This window comes from Amphimedon queenslandica, unplaced genomic scaffold (assembly GCF_000090795.2).
Source record: "Amphimedon queenslandica unplaced genomic scaffold, v1.1 AMPQUscaffold_13305, whole genome shotgun sequence".
Lineage (NCBI taxonomy): Eukaryota > Metazoa > Porifera > Demospongiae > Haplosclerida > Niphatidae > Amphimedon > Amphimedon queenslandica.
In genome coordinates, this window is record NW_003546459.1 from 49,348 (window position 1) to 73,399 (window position 24,052).

Consider the following 24,052-nt stretch of genomic DNA (forward strand, 5'->3'; position numbering starts at 1 on the left):
GAAGTAGATATCAGAGTGCTGTCGTGAGTCGCTAATGAATGGATTATCCCAGTGAGCATTCTTGTTGCATCATTGGTTATATTCAAGATATCATCAAGAGTGTACGTATTGTTCTCAACAACAGAGCTTTGCTGATCCGTAGACATGGCAATATCGTCGATTTTTCGAGCATTGCTGAGTGTTGCATTAATAAGGCGGTTGACGTTATTTTCCATTGCCATGTTGTACCTCATCAAGTTGTCTGTCCATGTGCTATTCACAATGCTGCAGTTGTTGAGAGGACCCTCACTGCTTGTAAGAGATCCAGTGGAGGCAGCAGTGGAGCTGTTCTGAGTCTGACAGGCTGCAGGTACTGCAGTACTAGCATAATACAGGTTCACAGCTGTCATGAGAAATATGATGATGTTAATGAAGAGAATGGCAACGAGTAGGCAAACGAGGAGCAATTTCCATTTGTTAGAATCATTTCTCTCCTTTTGAGTATACTCAGGAAGGTTTGAGAATCCACTTCCATTGTACTCAGTTAGCTCATTGACTTCATAAAGATTGGTTTTATCCTCATCTACATTCATCCTGATACTTTTAAGTAGACTGGGCCAGGGGCGTGTAGTCTACTTGTTTACTCCACTGAACGCTTTCAATAAGAATCATTGCTGATGAAAGTAAATTCATTGGATTTTTTGTGTGATTACTGTGGACTGTAGTAATTTGCTGAGTATGCTGACAACGCCCAGAATCAAAATGGATGAAACTGCATCACTGGTTTGATGATGATGAGCAGCTATACTGTACTGTATTTGGGTTGCATTTGATCAATAATTGGATTTTTAAAAGACCATGGGCTAGATCTATATATACATACATGTATAGTACAAGGTATTTAATAAAAAATAACTATATAGCAGACAGTTTTTTTTTTAATATATAATTTATTGTAACACGTATAAATGTTTTTCTGTTGTGCAGAAATTTTGAGCTGATTTTGATCAAATTTCCATTTTAAAAGAATTTTTAAAGTTGCTCAAAAATTGGGCCAAAGCTCCTGTAAGCCAAATTTTGCCAAAAATGGCTAGATGAAAATTTGCTGTTTTTATAATTTTTCTGATACATATAAGTGTTTATGTTGCGTAGAAAGTTTGAGTTGATTTCAATCAAAGTTGAATTTTTAATGAATTTTTAAACGCTCAAAAATTGGACCAAAGTCCCTGTACTATAGCAAATTGTCTCAGACCAAATTTTAGCAAAAATGGCTAAGTAGAAGTTTCCCATTTTGTAAATTTTTTGATACATATAAGTGTTTTTATGTTGTGTAGAAAGTTTAAATTAGAATTAGATTTTTAATGAATTTTTAAAATTTATGCATAAAACTTGGGCAAAGACCATGCATGGGCTAGTCCATGGTGTTTCAAAAAAATGAATAGGAGACAATTTTCCATTTGAATGAATATATTTTTGATAGGTTGATTGTTAATGAAGGCTCTTCATCGTCTTCATCCAAGTCCATCTCTTTGATTTTATTTCTGGTGTCACTAATGAAAGCTATTCAAGAAACCTTAAAAAGATCTGCTCCTTATAATTTGACAGAGGTCAGAATGATTGACTGATATCAGGAGGAGAAGACGAAAGGTAATGTTAACTTTGCTAATGGTGCTTAGAAAAGATATTCCAGTAGTAAACTATAATTGGCTAATTTTATAATGCCCATGACTGGAAAATTATTTGTCGGAATTAAATTCAATTTTTTTCCCAAAATAACACTGACTGTATCATTACACTACTTGTTGCTCTTCAATATGTACTCTAGCCCCTTTTTGTAAATAAAAACTGTTAATGATTTTTAATGCTTCCTGTTGATTTGATGCAAGAAGTTGCACATTTATTAATTCTAAAAAGAAAGTTTTGACAATGATAAAGCTACAATTTAGAGACGTATTTGCCTTATCAAAAATACTGGAGATATCTTGGTCATTGCCAAAACAGATTAGTACTGACAAGAAAGAGTGTGATATATACAGGCTCATTATTATCAATTTCTTAAACTGTGATTATTAAAAGCAAAATATGATTTCTTGTGCCAACAGTAATAATTTTATAAATAGAAACTTTTGCATTTTAGTCATAACAAACATCTTGCAATCTGTGATAAATAGAAAGTGTGATGCATGTAGCATAACAAACATTTTGTAATTTATGCATTTATTTTAAAACAACTGTATGATAACCATGTCGAAAGTGAAATTGTACTAACAGTGTTTATGTGATAACTGATAACCAATGCCTCGGTTGGTTACAAGAAATCATGCAAAACATGATTTCTTGTACCAATGGGATGCGCTTATTTTTAGAAATATAAGCTATAATTTAATTAATATTATTATTTAGTATTAAAATGAAAATTAGCATAAGGCTACACATGTTTGTATAATTGTATCATTTATTTACATTCATATCTGATCCAGATTTATATAAAAAGAGGCTGCTCGACAGTTTGTGGCAAGCAATCAGATTTACAAAATGAAGTATTTTTCTGTTGCCATATTTTTCATTGCACTGACTTATGCTAGCTGTGCTCAGTTTGGATATGAAGGCTATAGAGTGGAAGAGAGTGAAGACTTCTTTAGTGATATTATGGGTATGCACTGGGCCCTTAGAATGTTTTACATGCTATTTAATAAAATTATTGTGATTTGTGTCGTATCTATTCTTTTTTAGGTGATGACCTCACTGTTGGAGCTTTAGTTCCTTTATCAGGACATGCCAGTCATGTTGGCAGGATTGTTCGAGCAAGTTTCATGAAGTCTTCTCAAGACTTAAGCCGCTCTTGTAAGGGATCCTGCAGAGCACCTCGAGTTAGGAGCTATAATACTCATTCAAATCCTGCTTCAGCTGTGCAAGGTTTCAAGGAGATGTATGAAGAAGGAGTAAGGGTATTCATTGGTCTTGTCACCAGTGCTGAGGCTGAAGCTGTTGCAAAACATGCCTCAATGTATGCAAAAGATGCCATACTGATCAGTCCAACCAGCACTGCCACTAATCTCTGCAAATACAAACAACTCTATAGACTTTCTATGGATGACCGTGGCTATGCTCAAGTACTTTTTGACTTGGCATTTGATGCTAAGACAAAGAATGCAAGAGAGCTTCCAATTCAAATGGTACTACGTAACGATGCTCACGGAAAAGGACTTTTCAATGATGTACATCAAAAATTTGAAAACAAAGATGGCTTTAAAGTCCTCAATCCTATTTTTTATGACACTGATCAAGTCTTGACAAGTTCACATTTTGGGCAGTTAGTGAATCACCTTAATGCTTCATTAGCAAGGCATGAGAGGTCAATGATAGTCTTTTCTGGATACGGTGAAGTTGAGGGTATAATTCAAACTGCAGCTAAAAATCCTAATCTACTACGTCATCTCTGGCTTCTCTCTGACTCCCTCACTCTCTCAAAAATTGAAACGCCACAAAATGTTGACATCTTTGGACTTAGTTTTGCTGGAAATTATGACAGTGAGTCTGATACAAAGAAAGAAGAACACAAATTGCGCCATTACCTCTGTTCCAAAGGACTACCACTAACAAAGCATGCACTGCTAGCTTATGATGCTATTATTGTTGCACACAATTACTTAATAAGGAAATCTTTCTCTTCATTTCAAGATGGCAAAACATTCACTGGTGCTATAAAATTTAGCAGCTGCAATGAGAGGGCTTCTGGATCGTACGCTTTTGCCATAGCACCAAGAGAAAAGAAAATTGACAACCTGTTGGTTAAGGTTATAATGAACAAGTGGATCATTCGTTCGTATTACAATGTGAAACAAAATGAACGGGAAATACTTGCATCACAATACGAGGAACTTAATAATGAAGCAAAGATTGAAGCAGACCTCCAGAGCAGCACAAAGAAAAGTATTACTGCCACTGATCCACCTGTCATTGAGATAAAGAAGAAAGACCTGCTAGAGGTACTTGTAGACATTGGTGACAAGCGATGCACTCAGACTGCCCAGCTGACCACTACCTCAATAGAAGTACTGGATAAAACGTGCTCTCAAACCAAACTCAGCTACAAAGTGATGGAAATGCCAGAAGCTATAATATTCTCCGATCAACTTGGTTTCAGTATGGAAGTTACATGTAGCTCTGCTAATTACGTGCACACACTCACTCGTGTGTGCCCTTCTTCTAAATCTCCTGATACTGAGCTAGTTTGCACTGATAAGGTATCCTCAAAAGCTATTGGGAAGGTTGAAGTTGAGGATGCATGTACTGGTAGCAAGATTGGCACAGGAGTGTGTTATACTGGAGCTGCTGGGTGTTGGGTCAGTACATTCTTTACATGGGGAGTAACTGCACCAGCTTGCTCTGCTGCTACTGCTGGTTGTAGTGCAGTGAGTGCTGGTAGCTACCTTGCATGCAACTAGTTCTATTGCTATTGCAGTTAAGTGGGCTCAAATTTTAAAGGACAAGGACAAGGACAATTGTTGTTTGTAAATTTATAGGCTTTTATTTTTATTAGTTTTGACTAGAGTAGCATTTTGTATCAGCTAGAGTAGTTTTTGTTCAATTTAGCAAATAAAGTATTTTTTTAAACAAAAATTAAATTCCTTTAATTTAATGTGGGCAGTGCAGTCCAATACAGACACCACCTCCCAACAATAAAATGGATTCCGAAAGTACCTCGGAAAGCACAGAAGTCTTGGATCAGTTTCTGAGTGAATGGAAGACTGAACTGAAGGCGAAGCGAGCTCAGTTAGATCTAAATACTGGAGCAAAGGAGGGTGCGAAGGATGAGGCGATAGAAGAGCCAGCTAGGAAGCATTATTGTCAAATGCCCGCAAGCTGTGATGACACCTCGGATGACACTGTTGTTGAACTAAATAGAGTTAATTTTAACGCCTCTTCTCATGAAAGCTCTACCTCGTCTGCTGTGATAGGAGGACCTTCTTTGTTTGTTTTACCAGCTGGAGGGACGTTGCCTACTGGTAGTTCAGCTACATTTAGCAAGGCTGGCGGTGTGCATTCCCAAGTTCATTCATCTTCATCTACTATTAAGATAAAGTCACAGAACAGTTTAATTGACACATTAATAACAGATTTGGTAAGTAATTAGTTTAGTGAGTACGAAAAAATTGTTATAATTTAACCAGCATCCATTAGAATCTCCACAGAAATGGACGGAGAAATAGTTGGATGTTAAATTTAATCCATGTACCGGTACTTATTAGTACTACACTTATTGTACTGAGCTTGAATAAAAATGATTCAATTAATCATCATTTGTCCTGTGCATGTACGGTACATGTGCAATTTTTAAATTCATGTAGGATGAAATGAACACAGTTCCTTTCTTTGAAGTACAACTTCCAAGAGAGCTTGCTCTCCTGATATTTAATTATTTATCTGTCGTCGATTTATGCCACTGTGCTCAAGTGAGTTACAAATAATGATACTTTAATTGTGCTTACTGTATAATATACTACTGTGTATAGTACTTGAAATACAATGTATTAAATTTTTAGTTTAGTGATTTATTGAGTATCATATAGTAGGTTTCTTTTGTTCAACCAAACATTTATTCTTTTTATTTTCTAAGCTACAAGAACAAAAATTATTTACAAAAAAAGACATTGAGTAGATGAGCATGGTCCTATCAAAAAAAAAAACAACAATAAAGCCTACAAAATTGAATTTCTCAGAAAAATTCAACCTGAAAAAAGAAACCCACTATACAGTTATAGTAAATTATCTCCATGTTAGAATAGGCTAATGTTTAATGCAGTGTTGTGGTACATAATGTAGGTGAGTCGTAGCTGGGCTGCACTGGCAGAAGATAATTTATTATGGATAGCAGTTTGTAGGAGAATGGGATACAGTACAGAGCTAGTAAAGGATCAGGTCATTCATTGGAAGACGGTAGTAAAGGAGCTGATATTACATAGGAAGCAAGTACAACAGAACTGGATGGTAAGCACTAGTAATTATTAGTTATGATAATTAATTATACATGTACATGCACATGTATGATTACAGTTTCATTACGTTACAGTTTCATTATGCTCAGGGTATCCCAGGCTCTATAGTGTTAGTCTAGTAAACCCTGTGCTATAGTACAGTGGCTTTGACCCATTTTTGAGTAACTTTAAGAAATTCATACATGTACATTGTATGGCCCCACACTTGTCCATTTTTGTGAATGCTCTTACTTTCCTCCCTCTGTCCCTTTCTCAATTGTAATTATTAGGAAAGAGTGTGTACAGTGACAGTACATAAGCCAACCAGCTCTATAGGATCTTTATGCACTGCTACTTATCATAATAGAGAAGTGCTGGCCTGGTAAGAATGAGTGCATGTATTACATGTTATTACAATTATTGTACTATTCACACTAGCGTCTTACCCATACATGTACATATACATGTGTACATGTACAGTACAACTAGAATGTACTATTCTTTTGTGTAGCATTTAATGAAATACATTGTAGCTGCTGAAAGATTAAGGCAGAGTAAAGTTTGAAAAATTGCCAAAATTTTGACTTTGAGATTTCTGGACAAAGAAATAATTTTGCCAAAACGTAATACTTTTTAACAAAATTAATTTTATGTTTTGATAGTTTTTCTTTACATTTTGAATACATACAATATATTATTGCTTATTCTTTGTTTCCAGTTACAGTACTGGTGTATGTCATTTGTGGTCCCTATCAACTAAGGAGTCAGTATTAGCCCCTCCCACTAGAGCCACTCCCACATGTTCTGCTCTCTGTAACTCAATGGGATGTCATTGTGACGCTAATGGTAAACACATGTACTTTTCTAATTAATAATTTTTTAATTTATTAATTGTCAGGAAATTGTACCTTGTTTAGTTTAGAGGATTCTAAAGTAAATTATACTTGTAAAGTAAATGAAAGAATTCATTCTCTTGATATGGCAACTAATGGCGGGCACTATGCTGTTGCTTTTGCTTCAGGTAAGATACATTGTAATTACTATAAAGAGGAGTGACGTGAATCTGGTTAAATTTAGTATGTGTGTCAATGACGTTATTATAGTTCACAGATTTGTTGAATGAATGATAATTGTTTGGTAAATTAATTATAATTGTTTGGTTTGTGCATGATATAATACACACAGGGGAGTTCTTATGATAATGCTCTTTCCATGACTGGTTTTTCCTGATGACTTCTATCAGTTGTTATGAAATGCTTCACCATCTGTAAAAGTACAAAAAAATCAAAAATTTAGTGTAGCAAATAGCAATAATAGTAATTTATACATCCATTTATAGATTCATTTTTTAATAAAATTAATACCCAGTATGCACTTTACTTTTTAATAAGTGGTAATAATTCCTTCTCATTTCTTTTCCTTTTTTCTCATCTACTTTTTTGCTGATGACACTAAATGCATTCATGCCATTTCCTTACTCTCTTCTGTCACTTTCCAATGCAACCTTGATGCTTTATGTCAGTGGAGTTTGATTAACGGAATGCACTTCAATGACTCAGAATGTCACCGAGGTTTTTGAGTGCTAAAACACAGGCTCAGTCTCCTTCCTATTATCTTAACAATAAACTGATTCCTACAGTTATTATTCATTGAGACCTTAATTGGTGTTATTCTCTCATCAACTTTATCTTGGGAGGATCACATTATCTTTATAACATCTAAAGCATAGGTCTCATATTTAGGACTTTCTCCTCAACTCTTCCTGTTCACATCAAGAAACAGTTGTATTTGTTATGGTCCAGTCAGTTATATATTGTTCTATTATATAGGGCCTCATTTTATCAAACATGTTGTAATGCTGGAGTATAATTTAAATGGCCACAGTATATTTTAATGCATGACTATACACCTCTGACTATAAATCACGTCTGATTACCCTTGATCTACTTTCCCTATCTATATATGGCTTTTGAGATAGCAGATATCACATTCTTCCTAAAATCACTTCACTCCCCCTCTCACTCTTCTCACTATTCTTTCAGTGGATTATGTTACCTTCTCCACTTCTAGCCTATACCCATTCCTCTACTAAACTTAGATTACAACACAATCTGTCTTCCAATCAGTAATTAAATGAGACATTTTTATTTCAACCTTTGCCAAGATTATGGAATATGCTGTCCTCCTTTGACCCAGAACTGAATACCTTTAACCACCATAATTAAGTGTATCAAACAATTTTATTGGTCTCACTTCATACAACACTTTGACCCATCTACATTGCCCTTGCTCTCAATGTTTTGTCCCTCCTCCTACCTCGAATTTTCACCCAAATTACTACTGGTAATTTAACTTTGACTTATTTATTTTTTATACATTCTATTTTTATGCTAGCTGCCTGGCACTAGTTTCGAGGAGTCGGCGCAGGAGACTACTGGGTACTAACTACTGGGCACATCCCAGGTTGACCACCAGTACTAAACTACTTCATTAGCTGAATCCTGGATAGTTATTAATAAAATAAAATTAACCATCCAAACCATTCCAATATCCTGGTTACTATACGGAAGTAATTATGACGCACCTGTATGATAGTGTATATGTATATATACGCATCTATGTAGGAACCATGCATAGTAGACTGAGCGTACACTGTTTTAGTCCGCACCACGAAGAGAAAAGAATGGCTACTGTGTTGTCTACTGTTGGTAGGTCGGTCGTGGCTGCTGGTAGTGTTGTTGCAGAGGAAGCAAAAGGCTACTTCGCCAAGATTAAATCAATGTTTTGGCGACATAAGTTTAGAATGCTACTGATTGGTGAAACTGGTTCTGGAAAAACTTCGTTTTTAAACCTTCTCTGTAACAGCAATCTAATTGAGGAGTTGGGAGCGCGCGTTGATGGAGGCAAACTTAGTCAGATCCAGCAGTACCATGACTTGAAAATTGAAAATTCATCCTCGCACCAAATGGAGAGTAAAACAAGTGACGCTAAGCATTACAAAGCTGAAATATGTGATTTGAAGATCACAGTAATTGATACGCCTGGGTTTGGAGATTCAAGGGGGCTGGAAAAAGATAAAGAAAATGTCCAAAAAATTATCGACGCATTGAAGAAAGAAGACTATATCAATTGTGTTTGCCTTGTTGTCAATGGTCGCCAAGCTCGAATGAGTGCTAGTCTCAAATATGTCTTAAGTGAAATCAGCACAATTCTGCCCAAAGAAGTTTTTGACAACATCATTGTAGTCTTCACAAACACTGCAGATCCTCTTGATTGCAATTTTGATCTGCATGAATTAGAAAGTCTCTTTGACAAAAAAGTTCATCATCATTTTTACATCGAAAACCCTTACTGCAGGATTGAGAAGGCCAAACAAAAGGCCACACAGCTTTCAAATGATCAGATTGCCAGGAGCTTAGAAAAGTCATTCTCAGACACAGCTGCAAGCCTTCAATTGATGCGTGACACGATCAAAGATTTTAAGGATGTTCATACTTTTCATTTCATAGAGCTTTTTGAAAAAAAGCAAGAGATAGAAAAAGATGTTATCAAAATTCTCGCTTCTTATGATGAGCAAACAGATTTAGAAAAACAAATCAAAATTCAAGAAGAAGAAGTTGATGCTGCGTTGAGGACAGAGAGCCTTTATACAGATTTTAAGACAACAAGAAAAGTGGAGGTCATCAAACCAGTTAAAACACCTGAAAAACGTCATAACACACTCTGTGGTGCACCAGGATGTTACTCTAATTGCCATATACCATGTAACCTTGCCAAATCTTATGACCAAGCAATCTTTAAGACCTGTTCGTGCATGGATGAAACAGGAACATGTAAAAAATGCGGTCATAGCTATCGTCATCACTACCATAATGAAGTTATATTTGAAAAATTCAGTGAAGAAAGGGAGTTCATTGATGAAGAAATGAAGTCTAGATTTCGACAAGCAAAAGACATGAGAGGAATGGCTAATGTACTACGACAAGGGCTTCAGGAGAAAAGGAAGGGCTTATTGCGTATCAAAAATAGCCTTCTGCAGGAGCTAAGTGACAAAATTACTGAATTCCAGCAACTTGGCATATCACAACAAAACTATGCTAAGGTCTTGGAGAAACAATGTGACGTCGTGAAGCTTCGAATTGAAGGGGCCATTGGAGATGAACGAGCTAAACTTAATGCCTTCAAAACTGAAATTGAGAAAAAAATTGAAGTTGTTATTACAGCTTTGAAGCAGCAGCCAAGTTATTAGATATTGCACGAGCAATAACAATTTAAATATAGTTTTAGGTAGTTTGACTAGTTTGTTGTTCATTAGTTTGTTTTTTTCATTAGTTTGTTTGATTGATTTTTAGTTATTTTTAATTGTGTATGTGTTTGCCAGATGTGTCTGCATGTCTATCTGTATTAAACAAATTATTAGAGGCTTTTTCTTGGCATTATTGTACATCACACTTAAAATTTCAAACTACATGTAAGGCATGCATGATCACTTATAGTTGTAAACTAGATCTGCTAGCTCAAATAATCATTAGCCAAGAGCTAATTTAACAAAACAGTCAAATTTAATTTGAGTATCAATTTCAGGCATGGAGCTATTTAAGCGTCAACTATATACATAATGTATTATGGTAATAAGAGTAGCCTAGACTGGCTACTAGTATTAGCAAAGACTGGCTACTAGTATTAGCAAAATTTTTGGTTCACAGATATATTAACAGCTGGCCAACCCATTGTGATATGCATTGACTTTTGGGAAAAGTTTGGTTTATGAGTAATTGAGTATGTCTAATACACTGGAACTGGAATAGTAATACTAGAATAACAACTGTCTGCAAGTAACTAAAATACCCAAAAATGGTAAAATACCTATGCTCTAAACCTATCAGCACAATCGATATGCTATAGCCAAACTAGGCTAGATTTTTTTGTATAACAGGGCTAGCTCAGTGTAAGTTGATTTTGCTTGTAAGACAATTACTGTGAGGAGGAGTGACATGGATCACATTACATTTGCTAAATTTGTAAACGACGTTATTATAGTTCACAGATTTATTGAATAAAAGTTAATTGTTCATGACACTTGCATGTACAATGTACATGTAGCATTGTGCCATTTGTACATAATGTAATACACACAGTGGAGTGATGCAGAACACTCTTTATGCTCTTTTTTTCATTACTGGTTTTTATTGTTAAATTCTATCAGTTGTTATTAAATGTTTTACTGGTCTGTAAAAGTACATGCAATCAAAAAATCTAGTGTCGCAGTAATAGTAATTTATAGTATATACATTCATTTAGCATTTATTAATAGATCAATATTAGTAACATTTACTGGTATACATGTACATGTATGTTTAATAAAATTGATAATAATTGATATACAGTATCTCATTTCCTTTTGATAGGTGGTAATGATTCCTTCTCATCCCTTACCCTCCTCATTAATAAAGACTCTTCATTAAGTGATTGGTATAAATCAGCAGTACAACTTCCTAGTTCTGCTCAGCTTAATAATTTCCACATCAATAAAGTGTCACTCGTTTTATCAGACAAAGAAAATAGTCCGTTTCTATTGTTGTATTCAACTCATTCACATTTGGTGTTACAGGTAAACACATTGTGTATAGTACCTTTACATGCACCATTCATTAATAATTATTTTGTATAATTGTAATTAAAATATCCCCCAAGTCCCAACTAAAAAGCAAGCATGATTTCAACTTTCCTCTTTATACATGTATTAGCATTCACAGCTAGTTAGCATGGAAGTGTTGTGATATCCTGCAGACTATAGCCAATGAGTACATGTATACTTTAAATTTTCATGAATCATTAATATTTCTAAGTATCATTTGCTTCCTTTACAGTCTCCATTAGAGTCATTCATTACTGCTACTCATTTCCTTGGGGAAGACTCACCTTGTTTTGTGAACTGTTTTACTTACTCCCATCAATCCTCAACAGTTGCTTGTGGCTCTATACATTATGGCTATCATGAAGTATTAGTGTCTCTACTTAATATTGGACCCTTTTTGTTTTATTCAGGTTCGTCTCTTTGATATTATTTCTGGCGTCAATAAAGAAAGCTATCGTGGGCACTCTGGAAGGATCTGCTCCTTATCATTTGACAGAGGTCAGAATAATAGACTGATATCAGGAGGAGAAGACAAAAAGTAATGTTAAACTATGCTAATAGTATCGATAGAACTAGTAGCTGTACTAAAACATTAAGGGGCAATCCTAAGCAAGCAAAGTATTGTACATGTACATGTTTAGATGCAGTAGATCCTTGATGTAGTGACAACAGGGTTTTCTATGGGATTTTGGCATAATGCTGACATGTACATGTGTATGTGTAGTTTCTTGGCTGTTTTTAAATTGCCCATAACTTTAGAAAATTAACTCAGAGTCAGCTCAAACTTTCTACATAGCATAAGGACGTCAATATGCATCAGAAAATGTAATAAAAATTGGAAGTGATTTTTGAGCCATTTTTTGGAAAAACCATGGGCTATAGTACATGGCATTTTTCAGAAATTGGTCCGTTTTTTAAAATGACTATAACTCAAAAAATTTAACTCGGAATCAGCTCAAACATTCTACATAGCAAAGGACGTTAATATGCATCAAAAAATGTGATAAAAATTAGGGTGATTTTTTAGCCACTTTTCAGAAAAAAACATGGGCTATAGTACAGGGTATTTTTCAGAAATTGGTCTGTTTTTTAAATGGCTATAACTCAAAAAAATTAGCTCAGAATCAGCTCAAACTTTCTACATAGCATAAGGACGTTAATATGCATCAGAAATCGTGATAAAAAGTGAGGGTGATTTTTTAGCCACTTTTCAGAAAAAACCATGGGCTATAGTACAGGGTATTTTTCAGAAATTGGTATTTTTCAGAAATTGGTTCGTTTTAAAATGGCTATAACTCAAAAAATTTAACTCGGAATCAGCTCAAATTTTTTACATAGCATAAGGATGTCAATATGCATCAGAAAATGTAAGTAATAAAAATTGAGGGTGATTTTTTAGCCATAAAAAAACCATGGGCTATATAACCTACAGTACAGGGCACTTTCAAAATTACCTCATTTTAAAATGTGTTATGTTATTATTTTTGTATTTTCTCATAGGTTGAACTTGTATGATGGCAGTAGTAATTATCCTGTCACTAGTTTATTTGGCATGTCCTCACCAGTAGTGTGTCTCCAGCTTGAAGATTGGAAAGTAGTTAGTGGAAGGTAAAATTAAACTATACACATATAATAACCAATACACTTATTATGCACCATTCAGCTTACATGTAAGGCAACCATGGCCCTTTTATCTTTATTACTTTACAATACAATATTTATAGCATTTATTATAAGTGTCACAAATTTACCTATAAGTACCGTAGATCGGGAAATTTTCGTTGTTAAAGTATTTTCGTGTTTGAAGTGACCCACAAAATTTTGACACACGAAATATTTTCTACAGTGAATAATTAGATTACCGAAATTAGTCTATTCTAACGTGCAGTAGTGCATGCACAGCTGGCACGAGGCTCTTCTTAAAGCCCAATGAAGGCCTGAAGCCCTCACCCAAGAGGCTCCTTGTCAGTTTCAGTGCTGTCACGAGCAACTTCCATCAAATAGCAGTCCACCATTGTCAAGAGTTAGTAGCCACGTGTCCCGTTTATAACGCATCCAAAATTTTTTGTGTTAAAAAAATTTCGTGGATGGGTCAACCAACGAAAATAAAACACCTTGAAAAAATTTCATACCAATTATTTTTAACACAAAAATTTCCCGATCTACGGTATAATATATTTTAGGAATTATTTTGTACTGTTTCACAAATTTGATATTTTGCATATTTAGTATTACCATCTTGTACTGATTATAATTATTAATTTATTTTAATTTTGAAATCCATGAAATTTGCAGCTCTTGAAAATTGTCTGCTGTGCAATTACTGTACAACGCTTTATTTTGGCGGTGCTTTATTTTGGCGATTTTGATGTAAAATTGTAATTGGCAGTTTTTAATTTGGCAATTTTTGTGTACACGTGCATTACTAAGCATGCGCATTAATGATTGGCGGTTTTAATATTGGCGATTCTGCTTGCAAACCGCCAATCGCCAAAATAAAACTCTGCCAAATTAAAGCATTATACGGTATTTTTTGTTGAAAAAAATTTCCGGGTGTCATAAATTTATTTTTATACCATTAGTAGTACCTATACAGCTATAGCAATATTCTGAATATTAAATTATAATATTAATCTTATTATAATAGTCGTGATGGCACTGTTGCTGTATGGGATTTAAGAATAGGACAAGAACTGTGGAGAGGACATGACAGGTACATTAGCGTAACATATACATGTACTGTACATGTACATGTAATAATAAATGAGTACATGTACATGCACATGTTTTACATATGTACTGTACACATCTTAATTTTTGAGGTGTATTAAATTTCATTATTTTCGTGCTCACCTTAAATCCACGAAATTTAAACCACCTCTAATGCCATTCTATTGTATGTGGACTATGGCCAGAACACGAAAATTAGCTCACACGAATATTAACTTTTGAGCAATTTTCATTGAAAACACGAAATTTTGAACCCTCGAAAATTTGAACGTATACGGTACATGTTTTAGAGATACAGGTATAAGAAATTCCAATTTAAATCTACATGTTGTATGTGTACATGTACATGTATGACACAGAAACCATTGGCACAAAAAATAAACCAAATAGAACACAAAATACAACTAAAAATAACATAACTCTATTATTTTTTAGTGATTAGTTTATTTTTAATAGACACTCTGTTTCGCTCTGTGAGGTTGATAATGAGTATCTTATTGTTGCACACATTCCTTCAGTTCAACCTCTCAATACTAATGGGAGCCCACAACATTCAAGGTTAGTCTTTATCAGTAAAGTTTATTAACTTTTGTAGTTTTTACTCTAAATGTACAGTAATAATGTAGGCAGGAATTTTTGAATAATGGGTAAGTTTTTTTAGTGCACAAAGGGACTTTGGCCTAATTTTGAGTAACTTTAAAAATTCATAAAAAATCTAAATTTGATTGGAATGAGCTCTAACTTTATACACAACATAGGAACATAGGAAACCCTGCAACTGCCTCATTTTCTCCTGATAAAAAGATGATTTGTCAGCATTATGCCCTAATTACTCTTATAGATGTAATCTCATACTATAGTACATGCTTATTATAAAATTCTTTTTTTCATAGGCAGTGTGGTGCTGTCAGAATGTATGATTTTTCAGCTGATTTGTCTGATTATGCTAAAAAGCTGCCCTCAATCTGTTCCTCATCTTACGATGAACCATCAGCATCATTTTATAATCTAAACCTTTTATACCCTTATGATATAATTCAATAATAATAGATCTGACTTATGTATTAAAGCCCCAGCTAATATTTTTGTAAATAATCTGGCACTATTAATTTGCATACCTTCTGTAGAGTACCTGCATATATTGAAATACCATTAAATTTTAGTTATTTTCAAATCAACTACCTACCTATGTTTAACTAACTATAAAAAACTAACTTAACACATACACAATATCTATCAAAATGTTCATCAGTATATATATATATATTAAAACCTCAGCTAATATTTTTGTAAATAATCTAGTACATGCATGTATGTATAGCATTCTTGCTATCAATAAAATTTAATATAATTGAAATAAAATTATATCAGATATGACAATATGGGCTGATGACAGACAAGCAATAGCTAGTATAAGAAGAGAGAGCATTGTTATCCTCTTTGTAATGATTGTTTACTGTTTACTCCTCACTCCTTTTATAATATTCAGAAGAGCCTGACTAGTGACGTCAGAGATTATACACTATGTATTCGCAAATATTCAAAGAACATACTCTATGACAGTGTTTTTACTACACTCATTAACACAGGTCATGTAGTAGTATCAAAGCATGTAATGGTATCAAAGCAAAGTACATGAATCAGAAAAGAGTGAGGAGTAAACAGTAAACAACCATTACAAAGTGATTAATAAAGTTTGAACTGATTCCAACTTAAAAGTTTTGAGCTACCGTATAGTGAGCAATTTTTTTTCCCAAAAATGACTCCAAAATAACCCGAAATGCCCCACATGTAACTATGTTAACATTATTGTTAACTCAGACAAATGTGTCAATGTGAACACACTTTAGTTAATTTTAACAAGCATGTGAGTTTACAAGCCTATTGCCCATAAATTTGTGCTAAAAATAACGTCCTTGCTATCAATATTGATTATTAATTAAATAAAAAATAATTATAACCAATATAACAACATAAATTGATAACAAAATATATCATACAGGTCCACAATGAGTAGCTCTTTTGATGCGTCTGATATTCCTATAGTATTCCAGCACATCTTTATTTGCTTGTACACGTGACGGATCAAACCCTTTGACACGGAAAGTCTTTCCGTGTCAAAGTCTTAGCACGCGAGAGAGCAACATAAGCTTGTCCAGTCTCAAAGACCCCACCTAGGGATATTTCTACACAGTCCAATGTCATGCCCTGACTCTTATGTATAGACATGGCCCATGCTAGCTTGAGTGGTAGCTGCTTACGACTGAGGGCATTGCCTCCTCCAGTATGGTAAACTATGATTTGCTTAATCCCTTAATATGTATATGCATGGTTTAAAACCTTGTTTTGTTAGGCAAAAAACTTATACAAGCAGGCAAAAATAATAAAGAATAGACAACATTGAGAAATAAAACAGCAAAAATTAGCAGCAAAACTAATGAAAAGGTGTCATGAAGTTCAACTTTCACTTTATGTATATTTCATAAAATGATATTGGAGTATCCTCAGCATATGGCGCCTCGTCTCCACAGAGCCTCATTTCAATAAAATCGCTTGTACTGTTTGGTAGAGTCTTATGGAACCATGGGAGGTTAGGATTGGTGCAGCATGGGCTTTCGAGTGGAGTACATTGCTTTCCATCCCATAGTGGATCATTGGGATACATGACACCTGATTGATAATAACTGTCAGGATTGCCAGATTCACAATAATAATCATCGCCAATGAAAGACTGCTTGGCAACAGTACTGCCTACATAGCAAGGACAAATGTCAACGCCATAAAGAATATTATCAAATAGTGCTGACATTAATGTCCAAACATGTTTTCGAGGAGATCCACGTGTGATACTAATGCCATCAACATATATAGAGTTAAGATCTACTGGATGATGGTTTGCATCTGTGTTTCCATATTGAAAAGCTGTGATTCTGCCACATATCTGAGTATAATTGACCCCATTTGGCCAGAATGACACGGAACTGCAGCTCCCTTTAGAACCTGGTCTCCTACAGTACCTTACACCTTGGTAAGTTAGTGTAGCTAAATTTCCAGGGCAGCTTTGAGTGGCATCAGATGTATCAAGATAGCCTATCCTGGTCCATCCTCCTCCTGAACCACAGAGCTCCTCCATATTACAGTAAACATATTGAGTTCCATCATTAGTTGCCAGTAGATACATACCAGAAGGACTGTTTGGTTGTTTGTTCTTAATCTCTTGACAAGAAGTAGGGATAGGAGAGAAGGAAGATGAGTCATTGTGTAACATGATAAGATCTTCCACTAGTAGCAGTATATCATTGATAGCTCCAGCATTAGAGGTAGCAGTCTCCTTGATATGAGAGAGAGAAGAAATGATACCATCCATTTTCTGTTTTATTTCTTGAATATCTTGACCATTGTTCCTGGTAACATTGAGCAGTCCATCATCAGTGTTGTATTGATTGGTATCAGTATTACTGGTATCATTGCAGGTAGTACAGGCTGCAGTACAGGTACTGTTAGCAGCATCAAATGTAAGAGCAAGATTAGAACTACTGATAAACTGAGGGAGACAAGCAATAGCTAGTATAAGAAGAGAGAGCATTATTATCCTCTTCGTAATGATTGTTTACTGTTTACTCCTCACTCCTTTTATAATATTTAGAAGAGCCTGACTAGTGACGTCAGAGATTATACGCTATGTATTCGCAAATATTTAAAGAACGTACTCTATAACAGTGTTTTTACTACACTCATTAACACAGGTCATGTAGTGGTATCAAAGCATGTAATGGTATCAAAGGAAATACATGTATCAAAAATACATGATCACAGAGTATATCATACAGGTCCACAATGAGTAGCTCTTTTGATACGTCTGATATTCCTATAATATTCCAGCACATCTTTATTTGCTTGTACACGTGATGGGTCAAATCCTTTGATGCGAAGAGGCTTCAAAAAAACCATTAAAACAGAAAAACAGTATTAGCTTCATTTAATCTAGCCATTAGTGTCCTGAAATGTTGACAAGGAGGCCCACAAATAAAACTGACACTATCAGCACAATAAGAACTGATATCATTATGATTGATATCAATGACACAACCATATGTTCCACCTTGATGTCTGCCTGGATATACTGCATCAGGTGAAGCATAGTGATGAATTCAACTGATCATGAATAGAAAACTTGGTGCCATGCAGGTACAGTGCAAGACATAATTCATCTTTGGGTGACTACAAATTATTAAAACAAGCATTAAACACATGGTACAATAATTAAAAATAATACAATTGATACTTTCAACGAGCACGGTAACTTTTGCTTTAAATACAATTTATTTCACACCAATATAAATATAAACACACCATACAAAATAACCTGCAGTTTAAGAGGCTGTAATTTTAAACTGTGTAATACAGGTATATATAATTTGTCAGATATTTAATTTAACAAATTTTGTGAGTAATTTCTTACCCACAAAAATGAGTACTTCAGAAATACTCACTGCACATGTGCAAAATGCATATGCATGCATAAAGCATAAAATTTAATCTCCTCAAAATTAAAAGATTAAGAGCTTATTACAAAACATAAAATGTAGCCATGCAATATACCAATTTTCCAACAATGTGCTTAATTGTCTTAGAATTTTCATCAAGGCTGTTATTTCAAATGCAAACTACAAGTTCACAACAATACAACAAGGTTTATAATTGTATTAATGTAATAGACAAGGATTGAAGCTAATAGTTTTCTAAGAAATATAAATTAACATAAATACTAAGACAGATATTACTGATAGTTAAATAGTGATAGTCTCAAAAAAGCTATTCACACTTGCATGTGGATGGGTACAAGGCTAAAGGCTACTAATGAAGTGTAAAAAATAATAGAACAGCAAACATAAGTCTTTATTCATTTGACATAAATTTCATAAAGGCTGATAGGAGTGTCTTCATTGTCAGCAGTTTGGTCGCTACACACCCTCAGCTCAAGGTAGTCAGTAGTGGTAGTGTTTAGTATCTTATTGAACCATGGAAGACCAGGAGCTGCACAACAAGGATTTTCAAGACTACCACATCCTTTACCATCCCACAATGGATCAGATGCATAGAGTACGAATTGAATAGAACCATCAGTAGCAGGATTACCAGATTCACAGAAGTAGTCATTACCAATGAAAGACTGAAGAGTTGAGTTTTGAGGACTACCTTGAGAACAAGGACAGTTATAGTGACCATTATTTACTAGATAATAATAACTAGCTTCATGCAGTCCAGTCATTAGTGTCCAGATATGTTGACGAGGAGACCCACGAGTGATACTAACACCATCAACATAATAAGAATTGATATCATTGTGAGCACTAGTACCAATTGTAGAATCAACAGCATCAGTTGATGCATACTGATATCCCACTACTCTACCACACACTTGAGAGTAACTGATACCATTAGATGGAAACTGAACTGATACACAACTGCCTCCACTTGATGCTGTTCTACCACAAGCTCTAACTCCTCCTGACTGGTACAGTTTAAACCCAGAAGGACAGTTCTCTGTAGCATCAGTCATATCCAGGTATGCTAGTCTTGTCCATCCTCCTCCTGAACCACACAGCTCCTCCATATTACAGTAAACATATTTAGTTCCACCATTAGTTCCAAGTAGGTATACACCAGAAGGACTGTTTGGTTGTTTGTTCTTAATCTCTTGACAAGAAGTAGGGATAGGAGAGAAGGAAGATGAGTCATTGTGTAACATGATAAGGTCTTCCACTAGTAGCAGTATATCATTGATAGCTCCAGCATTAGTGGTAGCAGTCTCCTTGATATGGGAGAGAGAAGAAATGATACCGTCCATTTTCTGTTTTATTTCTTGAATATCTTGACCATTGTTCCTGGTAACATTGAGTAGTTCATTCAATAGTCCATTATCAGTGTTGTAATGATTGGTATTAGTGCTACTGGTATCACTGCAGGTAGTACAGGCTGCAGTACAGGTACTGTTAGCAGCATCAAATGTAAGAGCAAGATTAGAACTACTGATAAACTGAGGGAGACAAGCAATAGCTAGTATAAGAGAGAGCATTATTATCCTCTTTGTTATGATTGTTTACTGTTTACTCCTCACTCCTTTTATAATATTCAGAAGAGCCTGACTAGTGACGTCAGTAATGATGCTGTACATGTACCTAATTTATTTAAAGAACGCAGTCTAGACTAGTGGCTCATTAGATCTTTACTCACTCATTAATCAATAATGCACAGGCCATCTAATAGCATCAAAGCATGTTGATCACTGTTGTCACTGTAGACTACTGACTACTTAAATTATTGATTATTAATTACATGTACCAATACTGCTACTGTTCAGATTGAGATTAAGGTAATCAACATGATCTGATACTATTACATGACCTGTGCATTTGATTACCCAAGAAATATTGTTGGTTGTTTACTGTTTATTCCTCAATCCTATTATAATTTGTAAAAAGAGACTGACTAATGACGTCCAAAATTATACAATAAGTATTGGCAAATATTCAAATCTATGTTAGTGTTTTTACTACACTCATTAACACAGGTCATGTCAATCAAAGCATGTAATGGTATCAAAGCGAAAATTCATGTATCAAAAAATTAATATTGATATAGTAATTGAATTAAAAATTTATCAAGATATGACAATATGGATTGATCACAAAATATATCATACAGGTCCACAATGAGTAGCTCTTTTGATACGTCTGATATTCCTATAGTATTCCAGTACGTCTTTATTTGCTTGTACACGTGATGGGTCAAATCCTTTGACACGAAGAGTCTTCAAACTCTTAGCACGCGAGAGAGCAACATAAGCTTGTCCAGTCTCAAAGACCCCACCTAGGGATATTTCTACACAGTCCAATGTCATTCCCTGACTCTTATGTATAGACATGGCCCATGCTAGCTTGAGTGGTAGCTGCTTACGACTGAGGGCATAGCCTCCTCCAGTATGGAAGGTCCACTTTTCAAATCCAATGGTTTCTTTGAGTCCTGTTGTGAACTGGACGACTGGAAATCCTATAATAATGATAAAGCAGAATCATAGTTTGAGTTATAAGGCTCAGTAGTATAATAGTGTATGAATGGTTTGTTTTGTATTCATACCTTGATCTGTAAAGGAAGTCACAATACCCCTTGCTCCATTAACTAAACTTCTTGACACATCAATGTTCTTTGCTAACATTACCTGCAACAGAAAATATCAATTAAAAAGTCATTACCAAGAAATTGTATTGTACTACGTGTATTAAACAAATCTATGCTAGCTGTACAATAAGCAACATGACATTATTAATTAAAATAACCTTTTGATGCATATAAAAATACATGAAATACTGTAAACCTATTAATATTAGCGGCTATTTTATTTAGCGTTTATGCTTAAATGTCAAATTAGCGACTATTAAATTTGGCGTATCATTAAACCTTTCCCACTTTTCTGTTAGCTGCTGCTGTTGTTCCACTGGGTTCTCCTTCCTCTGGTAGTGTTGCCAACCGAGCAGAAGAGAGCCATCTACTAGTATAGTATCAGCATAGATACTGTACCTATGGTATCAGCGACATTTTGTGATCACGTGACCAGGTGTTTTTATTAGCGAATATTAAATTTAGCGTGTTTAGGCTCTTCGCTAATATCACTAAAATAAGTAGCACGCTAAAATTTGTAGTTTTACAGTAGATGACATGCATGTAAGCTAAATTTATAAGCTACACTATTAAATCATTATTCACATACCTGAGCTCCAATCTTCAATACAAGAGTATGTGGTACAAGACAGAGAGCATTAAGCTGTTGCATGCAGTTTGGTTGGTTATCAGTCGCATCAAATCTTCTACCCTCACCGGCAAGTGCATTCAATTCTGTTTGATTAGTGCTCTCCACTTCGTTAGTGTGTGTATATAACTTAGTAGCACGTATTCCTCCTTTCTCTATTAGCTGGTTTTCAGTATTTTTTAAGAGTTTAGTGATAGCTGGTGGACATCTGAAATACATAAAGTATTGAATACAAATATCATTGATAGTGAATGAGTGCTATTGTACCTTCCTATTCTTATGTTCTGCAAAATAGCAATAAACTCCCTGTCTTTCTGTCTGTACACATCATTCAGCTCAATGGTTCGATTGACACATTTTCTCCAACTCTCAGCCTTAAAAATAAAGCATCATAACTTCAAAAAATTTTCAATTTCTTACTTGAAAACAAAATAATCTTTTCTTCCCATCTTTGCAAACTGGTGGGAGCTGTAAGAAGTCACCACACAGCACTAGCTGTATCCCACCAAAAGGTTTCTTACTCTTCCTAACGGCTCTGGCTACAGCCTCCAGTTTATCAAAGAACTCTCCATCAACCATTGATATTTCGTCGATCAGTAGCACCTTGCATCTCTTCCAGTGTACTGCTTTATGCTCTCTCATTGCCATGCTAACACACTGCTTTAATGGAGCTGCGTCTGTATTGATCCCTGCAAAAGAATGAAGTGTAGTGCCTCCAATGATACAAGCAGCAGCTCCAGTACTAGCAGTGCAATAGGTTGTATCAGGTGGAAGCATACCAATGATACGCTGGAGCAGGTATGACTTCCCTGTCCCAGCACTCCCAGTAATGAATACACTATCGCCATTCTTTATGACATTGATGACTTGTAACTGATCCTCCGAGAGAGAAGAACAGCTTGTCTTTAGTAGCAATGGTTTCTTAGCCAGAGGAGGAGCTGTTGGATCTTTCGAACTGTTAGGCTCAACTTTTAATTCGCATAACTTTCTTTTCAGAGACTTGCTGAGAGGTAGAGTACGTTTAGGTGTCAAACTGACATTGTTCTCCTTATTGTGTTCACCCCCAACATTCTGCTTTGCTTGCTCTAAATCTCTCATATTGAGTGGGCTGATTGTTTCAAATTCGGTTGATACATCACCTGATAAGTGTTGGCGTGATCCTTGTAGAGCCCCACGAGCTGTTAGCTTCAAAAGAAGACACTTCAGAAACACTTTTAATAGTTCTGTCGGACAGTTCGATACCATTAAGTGAATCTGCTGTGTCTGTAGACTTATAGTAGCTTTGCCTTCTTGCACAAATCTTTTGTGTATCTTATAATCTTTGATAGTATATGGGCCTAAATTTTATTAATTTTATAATTTTAACTGCCTTCTATACAATCATAGTAAATTTGAGTTCATGCAATTAACAGTATTTATACTAAATTGTTCTTTTAGATGGCACATTTCAATTTGGCTGTTTACCATGATGCATGTGCATAGTAAATGGCTATCAAAATGCCCCATTTATCAAATTTATTTTCAGTGTGGATTGATTACTTTAATGAGGTGGAAACATGGGCTACCCAGGCTGCTAAACTGTTGAGTGAAGTGCATCCGCAAACTCTCGACATGCATTTACAAGTGGGCCGGTCACAACAAAAATAATAAAATCAAATAAATAGATCAACCCCCTAAAATTTCATGGTACTTTATACCACAGCTGACCTTGTTTCCCTTCAGGGTAGGAGACTTTCAGTACGACGTCTTGAAACTGGTTCCTACCGATTATAAGTTCAGCCTTAGTTAGTGTCTGGGTCTTCAATAACGCTCCACTCCTGTCTACCGTCTCTATTCGGCAAGTACAGCTCAGAACGTTCTCTGAAGACTCCATTCTATGACGGTAAGATTTTAAAATTCAAAAATTTGAATTTGAAT

The 24,052-nt window shown here is 35.1% G+C and overlaps 4 protein-coding genes across 6 annotated transcripts in view; 2 read left to right on the top strand and 2 right to left on the bottom strand.

Moving 5' to 3' along the window:
* LOC109583449 (uncharacterized) overlaps positions 1 to 646 on the bottom strand; it is a 2,007-nt gene extending 1,361 nt beyond the window's left edge. The window contains exon 1 of one of the 2 annotated variants that reach the window (XM_019998804.1): positions 162 to 646. In XM_019998804.1, coding sequence (XP_019854363.1) covers positions 162 to 572 — 411 coding nt within the window. In that variant the 5' untranslated portion in view covers positions 573 to 646. Of the gene's footprint in view, positions 1 to 7 lie in introns of both variants that reach the window. The other variant, XM_019998803.1, reaches the window with a different exon arrangement.
* Positions 647 to 2,407: 1,761 nt separating this feature from the next.
* Positions 2,408 to 4,580, top strand: LOC109583448 (uncharacterized). Its single transcript, XM_019998802.1, has 2 exons — positions 2,408 to 2,632; positions 2,713 to 4,580. Exons 1-2 carry the CDS (start codon positions 2,515 to 2,517, stop codon positions 4,425 to 4,427), a joined length of 1,833 nt encoding a protein of 610 aa, XP_019854361.1. The 5' UTR covers positions 2,408 to 2,514; the 3' UTR covers positions 4,428 to 4,580.
* A 57-nt stretch (positions 4,581 to 4,637) lies between these two features.
* On the top strand, positions 4,638 to 15,500 carry LOC109583443 (F-box/WD repeat-containing protein 8-like). Of its 2 annotated transcripts, none has more exons than XM_019998795.1 (13): positions 4,638 to 5,104; positions 5,331 to 5,435; positions 5,806 to 5,970; positions 6,248 to 6,339; positions 6,676 to 6,803; positions 6,856 to 6,978; positions 11,366 to 11,568; positions 11,828 to 11,959; positions 12,006 to 12,133; positions 13,096 to 13,203; positions 14,243 to 14,308; positions 14,782 to 14,883; positions 15,219 to 15,500. In XM_019998795.1, exons 1-13 carry the CDS (start codon positions 4,667 to 4,669, stop codon positions 15,367 to 15,369), a joined length of 1,941 nt encoding a protein of 646 aa, XP_019854354.1. In that variant the 5' UTR covers positions 4,638 to 4,666; the 3' UTR covers positions 15,370 to 15,500. The 2 variants fall into 2 exon arrangements, with proteins under 2 accessions (XP_019854354.1, XP_019854353.1); XM_019998794.1 differs by having other exon boundaries at positions 5,065 to 5,104; positions 5,154 to 5,435.
* A 5,478-nt stretch (positions 15,501 to 20,978) lies between these two features.
* LOC100633307 (ATP-dependent DNA helicase PIF1-like) lies at positions 20,979 to 24,014 on the bottom strand. Its single transcript, XM_003387986.2, has 6 exons — positions 23,843 to 24,014; positions 22,556 to 23,472; positions 22,403 to 22,509; positions 22,097 to 22,343; positions 21,466 to 21,547; positions 20,979 to 21,378 (listed from the first exon to the last, which is right to left on the bottom strand). Exons 1-6 carry the CDS (start codon positions 24,006 to 24,008, stop codon positions 21,026 to 21,028), a joined length of 1,872 nt encoding a protein of 623 aa, XP_003388034.1. The 5' UTR covers positions 24,009 to 24,014; the 3' UTR covers positions 20,979 to 21,025.
* Between the last annotated feature and the right edge of the window lie 38 nt (positions 24,015 to 24,052).